This window comes from Humulus lupulus, chromosome 2 (assembly GCF_963169125.1).
Source record: "Humulus lupulus chromosome 2, drHumLupu1.1, whole genome shotgun sequence".
Taxonomy (NCBI): domain Eukaryota; kingdom Viridiplantae; phylum Streptophyta; class Magnoliopsida; order Rosales; family Cannabaceae; genus Humulus; species Humulus lupulus.
The window spans coordinates 150,080,020-150,092,531 of record NC_084794.1 but is presented as its reverse complement, the minus strand read 5'-3'; the positions used below and the strand labels follow the sequence as shown (position 1 = coordinate 150,092,531).

The following is a 12,512-nucleotide window of genomic DNA, read 5'->3' as shown; positions in this document are numbered from 1 at the left end:
TAAGAAAACTACACCCGGTTATGCGTTTGTGATGGGACTAAGAGCTCCCTATAACTGTATGATGTCATAGATGGTATTACTCCATGGGACATGTGATAAACGGCCTAAGGGTACCATAAACAGTACTTGCACACAGGGCGCGACTCGGCCACTGGTAGCTGAGGACAGCTTAATATTCATTGAGCTAGGTTTAAGCGGGTCAGAGTCAATGGGATAAATAGAGGGTGCAGCATAAGGGCGTTAACCCTGGTTATCATATGTGCGCTGAATATTGACATGAAATGATGTACTTGGTATGCTGAATACTTTAATAATATGAATGTTTGGACTGTTGAGTACATGTTTATACTGTATGAGTTATCTGGTTGTTTGCTTGATGATTATGATCTGTTATTGTGTTTTCTTGTTGGGCCTTGGCTCACGGGTGCTACGTGGTGCAAGTAAAGGAAATGGCAAGTTGGACCAGTCCTAAGATGGAGAGCTTCGGGGTTGAATGTACATAATCGGCTGATCGGCCGCCACGGCCGAGGAGTGGGGCAGGACAAGAAAAGCCCTATTGTCTGTTTTTCCTTAGAGTGGCTAGTAACTGTATTTTAATCCCAAAATTTTGTAAACTATCTTATAACTTTACTACTTCTGGGATCCCATGTAAAAGAAAACGTTTGATTATAAGAAATGTAACTTTTGGGATGAAAATATTTTAACCCTAGTTCAACTGTAGTTTCAGTAACACGTTTCTAATTAAATGACTTGATTAGCAAGTCTTGCACCTTTATAAACACACAGTGTAACAGTCTTGGCTATCCAGGGCGTTACACTTTTATACGAGAATCTCACTATGACCCCACCGTTTGACCTCAATGGCATACAAGTTAGAGCAAAAGGGTTCTTCCGCGTTCTGGAAGCACGGGAACAAGCACAGAAGAAACGTACCCCAATTTTTGTTCTAGCCACCAATGACCTGCTTCCACTTGTCAGAACAGACAAGAAAATGCCAATCAATCCTAAAGATGAAAAGAACCCTAAAAGATCCAAAACTAGTAATGAGCCCCCCTCATTATTCGAATTTTGAATTCAGCATTTCCTAGGAAAAAAACCTATGAGGAAAACAAAGAAAGTCAAATCTGGCGGACCCCATTAAAGATGCAGTCGTCTGTTGACCAAAGAGACAAGAATAGGAATTGTACATTCCATAAAGAGCATGGCCACACAATCGTAGAATGCAAGATTCGGTATGGAAAAATCAAGCACTCATGCGCAATGGACGATTGACCCAATACATTAAAGGAGCCTCTGTTACCATCCCAATTCTACCAGTAATTCTAACAACCACACCAACTACTTCATATGTGCCGCCAGTAGAAGCGGTACCTGTTGCTCAGCAACAACCACGCAAATGGATTCCAATGATACATGGAATAATTGAACCAACACCCGAAGACGATCACAAATCTAGAAATCTGATGCGAATGGAAGATCATGTCAAACTCTACAGATCATTCGGAAAAACTGTAAACTTCATAACTGTCGAGGAACGCTTCTACCCTGCAGCCCTAATTACTTTCACCGAGGCAGATCTGTGTGGCCTATAGCTTCTGCACTATGATCCTCTTATAATTAGGCTCCAAGTGGACTAGTGCATACTGGGCCAAGTTCTATTAGATGGCGGAAGCGGTGTGGATATCCTGTTTCGGAAAGCATTTTGGAAGAAGGGAATTAACGAATCCAAGATCTGGCCCACTACTTTCATGGTTCTTTGTTTTAACAATTTCAAAGTATACCCCAAAGGAGCGATTAAGCTCCAGGTGCATGTGGAAAAATGTTCTATGGAAGTGGATTTTGTTGTCATAGTTTCACAAACTAGTTACAATTCCATAATGGGTAGAAGTTGGATTCACAATATGCAGGGTGTCGTATCTACCCTGCTCCAGGTTATGCACTACCAGTCCCTTGATGGAACCTATACCATAGACATCAGAGGTTGTCCGAAGCAAGTGAGGAATTTTTTTATCACTATGAAGAAAACTTCTAACATGCACTCAACAAGTACTGCTAACTAAAGCGATCAATAGTAATTAATGGGCAAGTTACCAGCATTCCTTTAGACCGTCGAGGATGAAGATTCTCCAGAATGCAACCTTACTGTCGTTGATAAACTGGAAGAATACACCTCGAAAAAAAGATAAAAATAAAATAGTGCTGGTAAGTGCCCACCTACCAACAGAAGAGAAACTACAGTTTGTAGACTTTCTCAAAAAAACACATTAACACTTTTGCTTGGTCACCAAAATACATGTCAGGTATCATTCCTTCGGTTATGATGCATTGTCTTAACATTTAAAGGGACTACCTGATGCGTGTCGTATTGCGTACCAAATTTAACAAATATTTTATTTACTCTAAAACCAATTATTTAGTATAACGGCAAATAGAGGTCGAACCCAAGGGAACTATATTCAGTTTATTATTCACAAAAGCTTAACAAAATTAAATTGGAAAAGGGGTTTCTGAAAAGTAAAAGTAAAAGCAAGAATTAAGAAAACAATTGATAGCAAGAAGAGATTAACAACGATTTTAAAGACGGTTAAGAATTATTCTCCACCTCAGACAATCATGCATGATCAACAATAATAAATATTATTCCGATTCCAATTAAACTATTAACCCCGCAGATAACGCTTAAGCAGTCAATTATCCCAATCTCCCTATCACAATCAATTATGGCTTAGCGCTCAATAATCAATTCTTTTTACCAAACAACAAACCTATTAAGCATACGATTCATTCAATTTAGTAAAATCATTAACAACAGTGGAGATAGGTTAATCTAGGCAATAAATCAATGAAGCATTTAATTCATTTAACCTAGGTTCTATTCTTCATCACAATCAACAGCGCCTTTGACCACATCATCAATTGCAATTTATCACAAACACTCAGAATCCTAAACTATTAGGTGAATAGAAATTCTAAGATGACAGTAAAATAATGAAAGCCCCAATTAGTTGTACACCCTAACAAGGAATCACAATATTTCATACAATAGGCATAGAAGAATAGAAGAATTTAACATTATGGAAATCAAGAACAATATTCACATCTCAAATCAAACATTCATGTCTGGGTTTTGAATAACCCTTAACCTAAAAGGAACTTAGCCAACAATCATGATGAAAAACATAACCAAAATCAAAGAATAGAAGAGTTTAGAGAAGAAGAAAACTATTGAAAAAGTTGAATGCGATCGTCCTTCTTCTCCTGCGCTCTCTCTGTGTTCCTCTCTCTAAAATCGTGTATCTAAAACTTCCTTCACGAATATGACCTAATCCCCCTTTTATTTCCCGTCCAAAAATTAAGAAAAATCGAATTTAAATTTGAATTCAAACGCGTGCCGCGGCAGCCATATTTCCTTGCCGCGCGGCATGAGGCTTCAGATATGCGATATAGGCTTTGCGTGCCGCGGTATGCAACTTTCCTTGCCACGGAACGAGACTCTCTGTTTCTCTTGTAGCGGCAGGGACTTTTCCCTGTAGCAGCAAGGAACTCTCTGACTTGCCTTGTAGCGGCAGGGACTTTTCCCTGTAGCGGCAAGCTCTCAGATTTCTCGTACTTTCGTTCTTTTCTTGATTTTTCTTCTCTTTAACACTTTACTCCAATGGTTAGAATCCTACAAAATCATCATTCAACCAAAAATCATCAAAAATATACAATTATCCTTAAAAATAATGATTTAGATTAAATGAAACAAATTAACAAAACGATTCTAACTATCCCCAAACACACTACTTATGAACACAAAATCTGATAAGTAGAAAGGTAAACTTTATACAAAAATATACTTATCAAATTCCCCCACACTTGAACTTTGCTAGTCCCTTAGCAAACCCACTAGACTCTAAACAAAACTAAAAACTAACACAAAGGCGGTCTCACTGAATACGATGATTGTCTCAGAGAATTACACTAAAATATTATCCTATAGTGACTTTGAATTTCATAACCATCATATTTTCAACTCCTAAATTGATGAACCACTTGAAATTTTTCTTAAACCACGAGTTATAACAGTCATACTTACCAGCTCACTTGAATCAAGATGATCTTATACATGTCGTTTTATTCAATTTTTTTTTAACAAACTAGCCCCTCATCAGAAAATGAGTATATATATATAAAGGACAACCACTCCATAGACAATAACCAATTACTCTCCACTAATATAAACACACAGAATCAAAAATCAAAACGTCTTTATCAGCTTGTAATGTATGGCTAGGGTGCAGGGTAGATGAGAAGGATACATTTAGGCTCATATTACACCATAGCATACCTAATATAGACTTTATTTACTTCTTTTTTTTTCGTTTTCTACTTTGGATCTTCTTCCCCAATTCCCTCATAGTTTTCATACATTATTGATCTCTCTATTTTCCCCCACACTTATTTTCATGCAAGAATTTTTTTTTTTCTTTTCCTTTTCTCTTTTTCTTTTTCTTTGCTTTTAACATATTTCTTGGGGATAAATAGGAGATTTCACACTTATAACCACATCATATACAGAAACTCTAACTATACTTCTCTTTTTTTTTTTTCATATAACCTTTCATCCCAAAGTAGAAATTTAACTAGCTAAGCCATGGTGCAAAGGGTTATGAACATAGAAAAAAAAATAAAGAGGTTTTGGGTTAAGTAATGAGTTTTCATCGAAAAAATATGGTCTATAAAGCTCAAAACAGGGAACTAAGGATACATTATTGATAAGGTAGGCTTGAAAGGCTCAAACGATCCAAAGAAATTGCCTTTATCATTTTCCTAATTCTGTGCACTTATGATTTCGCCTCAAGCAATTAACTAGTGTGTTCTAGAGTGGCGGGGGCTAAGTTGAATATATCTATATTTCTTTCTTTTTTTTTCCGACATGCATAAACTATTCCTAAAACAAGTAAGTAGCAAATCTAACTGTAATAAATCGCTATTTAAATCACAAATTCAAGTAGCCATCAAAACAGGAGTCAATCACACGAATCATAATCTATCCAACATCTTCTAGCATTAAAGTTTAGTGTCACTCATAAACTCATCATCAACCATTGCATTCAATAAGACCAGCCCAAGACACAAGACAAAACAACACACACACAAACACTTATAAACAAAGACAATTAACCAGACAAACAATTTGTTACCCATCCCCCACACTTAAATTGAACATTGTCCTCAATGGAAATAAGTACAAATTGAGACAAGAACAGTAAATAAAAGAAAAATAAGAAAAGAAAATAAAAGAAAATAAAAGAAAAATAAGAAAATAAGAAAAAAGAAAACTCCCTCATCAGTTGCGACTAAAAGTGTCATCCTCATCATAGTTGAACTCCTCTGTGCAACCTGCTTCATCAACATCTCCATATTCCTGAGTGTGACTCGGCGGCACTGGAACAGCTGGAGGATACGGTGGCAGCCACATTGGGGCCGATGGATATCCAGACATATCCGCCCCTAAATTGGTTTGCTGCATCCTGAAGCACAAGTCCTGATAGCTAGCAAACTCCATCATTCTTTGATTGTGGGCCACCATCTCTTCATGATATGCTCGAATGTCAAGACGAGCATGATAGAGTTCAGTCTCCATAGTGGCAACCCGATCAGTAAGTGTCCTGGTACGGCCAGTGTGAGGCTGAACAGGTGCATGTGAAGAAGATGCAGGTTGCTCAGAAGATGTGACTGTGGGTTTGTCAAACCGCTGAATAGTATTCCTGTCAATGATATGCATTGGGTTTATTACCTCCTCATTATCATTCCATCGTACACCGGCCTTCTTGCATAGGTCTGTGATTAATGAAGGATGGTAGAACCCGTACTGTGTGCTAGCCATACTCTTCAGAATAGAGGCGTGAATGATCTTGCCAACGTCAATAGTCTCGTTGGTCATAATAGCCCTCAACAAATTCCCATAGGCCAAATCAACTGTTCCAAAATGTTTTGTTGGGAATAGTTTTGCCCCAACAAAACGATGCCATGCCTTAAGTTCATAGTCCATATACTTGGACTCCAGTTTGTGTGACAAGGCATTCTCTGTCGTCCTCCACCGTGCTCGTCGAATGCCAATAGCCTGAATAATGGCATCAGGATCCAAGTTATGTTCAGAGGCATTGAATTCATCATTTGGAATGTCCTGCAAACCGTAGTAACGGTTTATAGCAGAAGCTGAATAAGCAACAGGAACACCCCGAACCACCACCTGTAAGTTCTTGCGATCAATGGCATTGGCATAAAACTCACGAACTACGGATACTACTGCAGGCTGTGGTTGAGCACATATTTTTTGCCAGCCCCTCTAGTCAATTATACTCATCAACCTCGGATAAGGGTGATGCATGTCTAGATCGAAGCCCCTTTCAGCCACCCAAGCTTTCTTCTTATCAATTGCCTCTTTATAACTTTCGAAAGCTTCTTTGGAGGTGAATTTCTTGGTATCATATTTGACTTTGGCTATGTTTGACGGCCCTGCTTCGATTCGTGATCGCTTGCTTGACATTATAGCACGGGAAATAATTGATGATTGATGACTTCAAAAGTGATTATAAGTAATAACGTATGGCACCGCACAAAGTAGAAGATGTAACACTCTCAAATCTGGCTATTCAACTCAATGTGACATTTCATCGAACATATAGAGTGCACAGTTTAAACTTCAGAGATCACAAGTTTATGGCTTGATCAACTACCCCCAAGATGTAGATACACTCAATATACAAGCATTTTCACCACAGAAATCAAAATCAAAGTAGGAGATCCAACAAAACCCATCCACTCTTTGAGGAATTAGAAGTTGAGAAACATCAATCAAAGCTTGCAAATAGAGAAAAATACCTTGAATCCAACCCAAAGATGATGCAAATGTGCTTGATGATGCTTGATGATGTAACACTCTCAAATGTGCTTGATGATGCAAACATCCATCGGTAATGAAAGTAATGGGTGGCTAATGATGGTGATTTTGAGGAATGGGTATAGTGGATGATGGAATAGGGAAGGTCTTTGGATTAATGAAGGTGAGAAGTGAGGATGAGTATGAGGAATAGGGTGATTGATGGGGTGATTATGTGTAGGGATTGAGAGATCAATGAAGCTTAGGACTTAGGAGAGGAAAACGAGTGGGGATTGTAGGATAGGTTTGTGTTTTGAGAGATGGGTGAGTGAATGGGAAAAATGAAAGAAAAAAAGGGTTTTAGGGATTTCTGGGCACGTGCCGCGGCAGGGAAGGTTCGGCTTTCTGGGGTTCTTCCCTTGCCGCGGCAGGGGTTTTTCGTGCCGCGGCACAAGCCTCACGGGTTTGGCTTTTATGGTGCGTGCCGAGGCAAGGCTTTTATGTGCCGCGGCAAGAATGCCTTTTTCTGCCCTCTCTTTTTTTATTTTTTTTATTTTATTATTATTATTATTATTATTATTTTCATGATTTTCACGGTTCAAAGAGAGAATCAGAGTACAAAAAATTAAAATAACTAAATGTTCAACCTAAAAATAAAAATAAAGAAAATAACTAAAACTGAAAACAATAAAGATGGCTACGTTTAACGTCGCTAGCTCGACTCAGAACTTCAATCTTCATCAACATAAACTGGGTCTTCAAGGTACATCACATGAACTTGCTCCTCCTCAGCCATTGACTCATAATAAGGCTTCAGTCTCTGGCCATTCACCTTGAAAGACTTTCCGGTACTTGGACTTACAACTTCGACCGCTCCATGAGGAAAAACCTTCGTAACAATGAACGGACCTAACCAGCGAGACTTCAACTTTCCAGGAAAGATTTTAAGGCGAGAGTGATACATGAGAACTTTCTGACCTTCCACAAAGCTCTTCTGAAGAATATGTTTGTCATGAAAAGATTTGGTTTTCTCCTTGTAGATTTTCGAACTCTCATATGCTTCATTTCGTATTTCTTCTAACTCATGCAATTGAAGCATTCTTTGTTGTCCTACAGGAACCATGTCCATGTTACACTTCTTTACAGCCCACCACGCCTTATGCTCTAGCTCAACCGGTAGATGGCAAGGATTTTCATACACCAACCGATAAGGTGACATACCGATAGGTGTTTTATATGCCGTACGATACGCCCACAAAGCATCATCAAGCCTTGTACTCCAATCTTTCCGGTTTGGATTTACAGTTTTCTCAAGGATCAATTTGATTTCACGATTGAAAAACCTCTGCTTGCCCGTTGGCTTGTGGATGATAAGCAACTGTCACCTTGTGAGTTACACTATAGCGTCGAAACAATGCTTCTATACTCTTGTTACAAAAATTAGTGCCTCGATCACTAAGTATAGCCTTAGGTGTACCAAAACGCACAAAAATGTTGGAGCGAATGAAATCCACTACTGTTTTTGAATTATCCGTTCTAGTTGCAATTGCTTCCACCCATTTAGACACGTAGTCTACCGCCAATAAAATATATTCATAGCCGAAAGAGGAGGGGAACGGTCCCATGAAATCCATACCCCAAACATCAAAGATCTCAAGAATTAAAATAGGGGTTTGAGGCATTTGATCCTTGGTCGTTATGTTACCAACTCGTTGACAACGATCACATGCCTTACAATAAGCATAAGCATCTTTAAAAATTGTGGGCCAATAGAAACCGCTGTCAAATATCTTACGAGCTGTCCTCTTAGGTCCAAAGTGTCCACCACAAGCATAAGCATGACAAAAAGCAAGGATGGAATGAAATTCAGATTCCGGTACACACCTACGAATGATTTGATCAGTACAATGCTTCCAAAGATAAGGTTCATCCCATATATAGTGGCGAGCATCATGCTTAATCTTGTTCCGTTGTGCTTGTGTGAGATCACTTGGTAACTCCTTTGAAGCAAGGTAGTTTACAATGTCGGCATACCAAGGAATAACTTCTTGCATGGCGAGGAGTTGCTCATCTGGAAACCGCTCATGCAATGGTAAGAACTCCTCCTCCCGAATCAACCGACTCAAGTGATCAGCCACTAGATTTTCCGAGCCTCTTTTATCTTTTATCTCCAAGTCAAACTCTTGTAACAATAAAATCCACCGAATAAGTCTTGGTTTTGCCTCCTTCTTTGCTAGCAAATATTTAAGAGCAGCATGGTCGGTGTATATGATTACTTTCGTCCCAATCAAATAAGAACGAAACTTCTCCAAAGCAAAGATAACCGCCAATAGTTCCTTCTCAGTGGTAGAGTAATTTAACTGTGCATCATTTAGAGTTCTAGAAGCATAGTAAATCACATGAGGAAGCTTACCAACCCGCTGCCCTAGGACTGCACCCACTGCATAATCACTAGCGTCACACATAAGCTCAAAAGGCAACTCCCAATTCGGTGGCTGGATAATAGGAGCTGTAGTCAAAGATTCTTTCAATATATTAAAGGCCAGTAGATACTTCTCATCAAACTCGAACTTAACATATTTTTGGAGGAGCTTGCACAGTGGTGTAGAGATTTTAGAGAAGTCCTTTATAAATCTTCGATAGAAACCCACATGACCAAGAAACGACCGTATTTCCTTGACACTAGATGGAGATGGTAAAGACCAAATGAGATCAACTTTGGCCTTGTCCACTTCAATTCCTTTTTCCGAGATAACATGTCCCAAAACAATCCCCTGCTGTACCATAAAATGGCATTTCTCCCAATTCAAAACTAGATTGGTCTCAATGCCGCGTTTGAGAACCAAAGTAAGATTATGCAGGCATTTATCAAATGAATCGCCATATACACTGAAATCATCCATGAACACCTCAATAATGCTCTCAATGTAATCTGAAAAGATAGAAACCATACATCTCTGAAATGTAGCAGGAGCGTTGCATAAACCGAATGGCATTCTCCGAAAAGCAAATGTGCCAAAGGGACATGTGAAGGTCGTCTTCTCCTGGTCTTCTGGGGCTATGAAAATCTGATTATACCCCGAATAACCATCTAAGAAACAGTAATAGGAGTGGCCAGCCAATCTCTCGAGCATCTGATCAATGAATGGTAGGGGGAAGTGATCCTTCCGAGTTGTCGAATTTAGCTTGCGGTAATCAATACACACCCGCCACCCTGTTTGAACTCGAGTTGGAACCAGCTCATTCTCATTATTCTTCACCACAGTAATGCCAGATTTCTTGGGTACCACTTGAACTGGACTCACCCATTTACTGTCAGAGATTGGGTAAATCACACCCACACTAAGGAGCTTCAGAATCTCCATCTTCACAACTTCCATCATTGGTGGGTTTAATCTCCGTTGCGCCTCACGTGTTGGTTTAAACCCTTCTTCAAGTAAAATTCGGTGCATGCACATGGAAGGGCTAATCCCCTTAATATCCGCAATAGACCAACCAATGGCTGTTTTATACTCTCGGAGTACTCTCATTAATTTTTCTTCTTGACCTTGGTTAAGATTTCTTGCAATTATAACAGGAAGTGTCTCATTCTTCCCCAAGTAAACATATTTGAGATGCTCCGGAAGAGGCTTCAATTCAAGTGTAGGAGCTTGAATAATTGATGGCTGCAATTTCTCATTAGAAATCGACAAATTAAGAAATGCAACCTTCTTAAAAGTCTTGTCAAAACCACTATTGAGTGTGGTTATGACATCCATGATCTCATGAGACAAATCTTCCTCGGTCAACACAAGATGCTCTCTCAACGCAACCTCCAAATCATCTTCACTATGCAAATCTAAAACTCGTTGAGAAAGAATATCCAACACATCAAGAGAGTAAACAGCATGTACATCACTCGGATACCTCATGGCCTCAAAAATATTAAATCGAATTGTCTCCCCATCAAATTCCATGGTCAACGTACCGTCATGCACATCAATCTTAGTTCTTGCAGTCTTCATGAATGGTCTCCCCAACAAAATTGGAGTGGAGCATGGGATAGATTCATCTTCCATATCGAGAACATAAAAATCAGCCAGAAACACCAATTCATTTACTTGAACTAAAACATCTTCTATTACACCCCGGGGATAAGCATTCGACCTATCAGCAAGTTGAATAATCACCCCTGTCTCTTCAAGTGGACCGAGATTCAATGAAGCATAAATGGAGAATGGCATGACATTGATAGAGGCTCCCAAATCCAACATACACCGCTCAATTCTTTTATTACCAATAGTGCAAGGGATAGTAAAAGTACCAGGATCCTTACACTTTGGTGGAAGCTTCTTTTGTAGAACTGCGGAAACATTCTCCCCCACACTAACTTTTTCATTACCCCTCAACTTACGCTTATTAGTGCACAACTCTTTCAGAAACTTAGCATAGCGCGACACTTTTTTAATAGCGTCAAGAAGAGGAATATTCACTTCTACCTTTCGGAATGTATCAAGAATTTCCTTGTCAACCTCTTCCTTTTTAGTCTTTTTCAGTCTGCTTGGGAATGGAGGTGGAATGACAATAGTAGGCTTAGGGCTGAGTTGTGTAGGAGTGGTTGGCTTTGGAGAAACATCTTCATTAACTAAGCAATCAACTTGTGGCTTGGATGACAATTTACTGGGCATTGGAGGACTAGGTGGATCATATTGCGTCCCACTGTGCAAAGTTACTGCACTAGCATTCTCCTTGGGATTCATCTCAGGTTGTGAAGGCAATTTATTTGACAGATGAGCCTCCAACCGGTTATATGATGCTGCTAATTGTCCCACCTGATTCTCCAAACTTTTGATGGACGCTTGGGTGGTTTGCTGAAATTGAAGAGTATTTGTAGCAAGTGCATTGATTAAATCCTCAGTAAAAGTTTTGGCACTTGGTTGTGGAGCAGCCTGCGGTGGTTGTGATGGTCTAGGTACATAATTATTTTGAGGCCTTTGTTGTGTAGTGAAACCAGGTGGTCTTGCTGCTGTTGGTTGTTGAGCTATTTGTTGATGATTCCCATATCGAAGGTTTGGATGATCACGCCAGCCAGGATTATAAGTTTGTGAAAATGGTTCATAATACATCTGACGTAATTGACCAGGAAAATTTCCTACAGCATTAACACCCTCAGTTTCTCCCTCTACTAGAGTGGGGCACGTATCAGTAGGGTGCCCCACTACTTGACAGATTCCACATGGCCGCACCTGTTGGCCCAAAGCTAGTTGTTGTACCACTGATGTCAGTTGAGCTATCTGTTGACCAAGTTGATTATCAACAGTAGTTTGCACCTCGTTAACCCTTCTTGAAGATGACATATGCTCCTGGCGAGTACCAAACTGTTGGGAATTAGCTGCCATATTAGAAATCAAGCTCCTGGCTGCTGCAGGAGTCTTGTTAACTAGTGCCCCTCCACTGGCTGCATCAATCATACTTCTGTCCAACGGCAGTAATCCCTCATAGAAATATTGAATCAATAGTTGCTCACTGATCTGATGGTGAGGACAACTAGCACACAACCGCTTAAAGCGCTCCCAGTAATCATAGAGTGATTCTCCCACAGCCTGCCTGATGCCACAAATTTCTTTCCTTATACTCCCCACTTTAGACGCTGGAAAATACCTCT

The 12,512-nt window shown here is 39.6% G+C and overlaps 1 protein-coding gene across 1 annotated transcript; it reads right to left on the bottom strand.

Moving 5' to 3' along the window:
- Nucleotides 1-7,598: 7,598 nt before the first annotated feature.
- Nucleotides 7,599-8,087, bottom strand: LOC133814840 (uncharacterized). Its single transcript, XM_062247750.1, has one exon. It carries the CDS (start codon nt 8,085-8,087, stop codon nt 7,599-7,601), a length of 489 nt encoding a protein of 162 aa, XP_062103734.1.
- Between the last annotated feature and the right edge of the window lie 4,425 nt (nt 8,088-12,512).